This window comes from Lactuca serriola, chromosome 3 (genome assembly GCF_051521515.1).
Source record: "Lactuca serriola cultivar US96UC23 chromosome 3, Lser_US96UC23_V15, whole genome shotgun sequence".
Lineage (NCBI taxonomy): Eukaryota > Viridiplantae > Streptophyta > Magnoliopsida > Asterales > Asteraceae > Lactuca > Lactuca serriola.
The window spans coordinates 83,660,995-83,663,384 of record NC_136410.1 but is presented as its reverse complement, the minus strand read 5'-3'; the positions used below and the strand labels follow the sequence as shown (position 1 = coordinate 83,663,384).

Sequence of the window (2,390 nt, the reverse complement as noted above, 5' to 3'; positions counted from 1 at the left end):
AAAAAGACTACTAATCTTTGATTGCAAGAGAAATCGCAGGAAGAAGGGAAGGAGCTGACAATAGTTGAAGAAGCGGAAGGGAGGTTAGGTCGAGAGAAGAGCGTATGAACCTTCTTTGACTTAGTCAACTAAAAAAAACCCTAAAACAGGTCTATAGATACCGTATTTATAATTAAAAAAAATCAAGAACATCGCTATGAAGTCGCTATTGAGCCCATAGCGACCCTTGAACGCCTCGCCTCGCAAAACGCAATAGCGGTCGCTATGCTCGCTATTGATATTACTGAGTACCACATTCAGGCCTTCCATAGCAATAATGAAGAGAAATGGCGACAGAGGGTGGCCTTGCCTTACACCTTTCGTGATGTTGAACTCTTATGTGGGACTCCCATTGATCAAAACTGAGGCTTTAGAAGAAGACAAGCAACTCTGAATCCATGATCGCCACTTCGCTCCAAAGCCCATTTGGTCTAGCATCGAGTCAATGTATTTCCAATTTAGAGTCGAAAGCTTTATCAAAGTCTACTTTGAAAAGCAGAATTTGCCTCTTCGATTTCTTTGCACATGAACACACCTCATTAACAATGAGAGGCCCATCAAGGATGTTCCTCCCAGCAACATATGCTGACTGAGCCTCTCCAATAACAGATCCTACTACTTTCTTTAATCTTGTCTCTAAGAGTTTAGCAATTATCTTATAGAGGCATCCAATCAAACTTATGGGTCTATAATCGGTCATCTTCAGAGGATCCTTAATTTTTGGGACCAAAGAAATAAAGGAGCTATTGCACCCTGGAGATATAGTACCCACATGTTCAAAGTGTTTCACATAATTAATTATATCTGCCCCAAGGAGGCTCCAATGGGACTTCTGGGGCTTTGTCGCTGCCACAGGCCGACGCAGCTGCTTTGATTTCTTCATGGGAAAATGGAGACTCTAGGGATTGCGGTTCAGTATGAGATAATCGCGAAAACCGATTGCTTGTAAGCCTTGAGCAGGAAGTATGCCTCTCATGAAATTTAGAACTAAAGAAACGAAGGGCCTCCACTTTTATTTCCTCCGGGTTGGTAGACCAACGCCTATCAGTCATCAATCATGTAATTTGATTTTTCCTGTTTTTATTGTTAACATAAGTACGAAAAAACTTTGTGTTTTTGTCCCCATCCACAGCCCATCTAATTCGAGCTTTCTGCTTTAAATCAGTGAACAATGCCCTTTCCATGTCCCCGATCTTTTGGAATCCTTCTCTCCGCTCTCCAAATTCAGCCTCAGTTAATGGTCTAGTCTCAGCAAAAGTGTCAAGTTCCTTCACTCTGTTTTTAATTTGATTAAGATTCTCCTGTTCTTTCCCAAACTCTTTCCTACTCCAATCTTTAATTGCCTTTTTCAAGTACCTGAGTTTGGTAGCGAAAAATGAGTATGAACTCCCATACCCCTTGAAATTGGCACAAGCTGAGATAATCATCCAAGAGTTAGAAAATCTGAACGGAGATGGACTGAAATCCATCACCGCTGATGAGAGCAGGACCGGAGAATGATCGGATAATTCCTTATTTAAAGCCGTCACAGATAAGGAGGGGAAAAGATCAAGAAGTTTAAGCAACAGAGAAATCGGTCCAATTTGCTAGGTTTCAGTTCCCTTGTACAAGAGTACGTAAATTTATAACCTCCCATTTTTAAGTCAATGAGACCTGCCTCAGCAATGAAATTATTGAATCCCGCTGTCGTGATTGAACAGAATTGAGAGTACATTCTTTCGTCTGGCCTCCGGACTGCATTGAAATTACCTATGAACACCCAAGCTCCAGATTTGTTATCTTTAATTGTAAGCAATTCATCCCACAATTTAGCTTTGTCAGAGACTTGCTGAGGATCATAAATATTATCAAAATTGACTGGGGATGAAATGCCACAACAATTTCCCGAAACAATAATAAAGTATCGAGTTTTGATAATGTCAAAAACCGAAAAGAGCTTCTTATCCCAAATACTGAGTAGGCCTCCCGATCTTCCAACCGCATTTACTCCATCATGCTCAAACTCGTTGGATCCCCAACACCCAGCAACGTTGATCTCCTCTGCATTTGACATTTGGGTCTGTTGAATCCCAAATAACGAGATTTTGTGCATATTCTTTAGTCGTAGAATCCAATTCACCTTGTGGTCTTCCCCCAAACCGCGCACATTTAAAGTGATGCAATTCATTGTAAGCCCAAACCTCCTCCAGACTCGCCCATGATTTCATTGAGGATCGGATCCTCTGCACTTATATTGAAGCCCAGTTTTTGCCCAATTTCAACAGTTAGGTCCTTCTCCTTAGAATGAGAGATGCAATCACTGCTTGTATCCTCCTGTGGCGTCAAATTATCTGCAACATTTAGATCAATGG

At 41.3% G+C, this 2,390-nt stretch overlaps 1 protein-coding gene across 1 annotated transcript; it reads right to left on the bottom strand.

Moving 5' to 3' along the window:
• Window positions 1–1,094: 1,094 nt before the first annotated feature.
• Window positions 1,095–2,131, bottom strand: LOC145095464 (uncharacterized). Its single transcript, XM_079033336.1, has 2 exons — window positions 1,669–2,131; window positions 1,095–1,453 (listed from the first exon to the last, which is right to left on the bottom strand). Exons 1-2 carry the CDS (start codon window positions 2,129–2,131, stop codon window positions 1,095–1,097), a joined length of 822 nt encoding a protein of 273 aa, XP_078889462.1.
• Window positions 2,132–2,390: the final 259 nt, after the last annotated feature.

Excerpts from the sequence above, each read along its gene's own strand:
- LOC145095464 (XM_079033336.1), bottom strand. The coding sequence starts at position 2,131 with ATGCACAAAATCTCGTTATTTGGGATTCAACAGACCCAAATGTCAAAT. Across the intron at positions 1,454-1,668 it reads CATTGACTTAAAAATGGGAG|CTTGTGCCAATTTCAAGGGG; the intron begins GTTATAAATTTA and ends TGATTATCTCAG.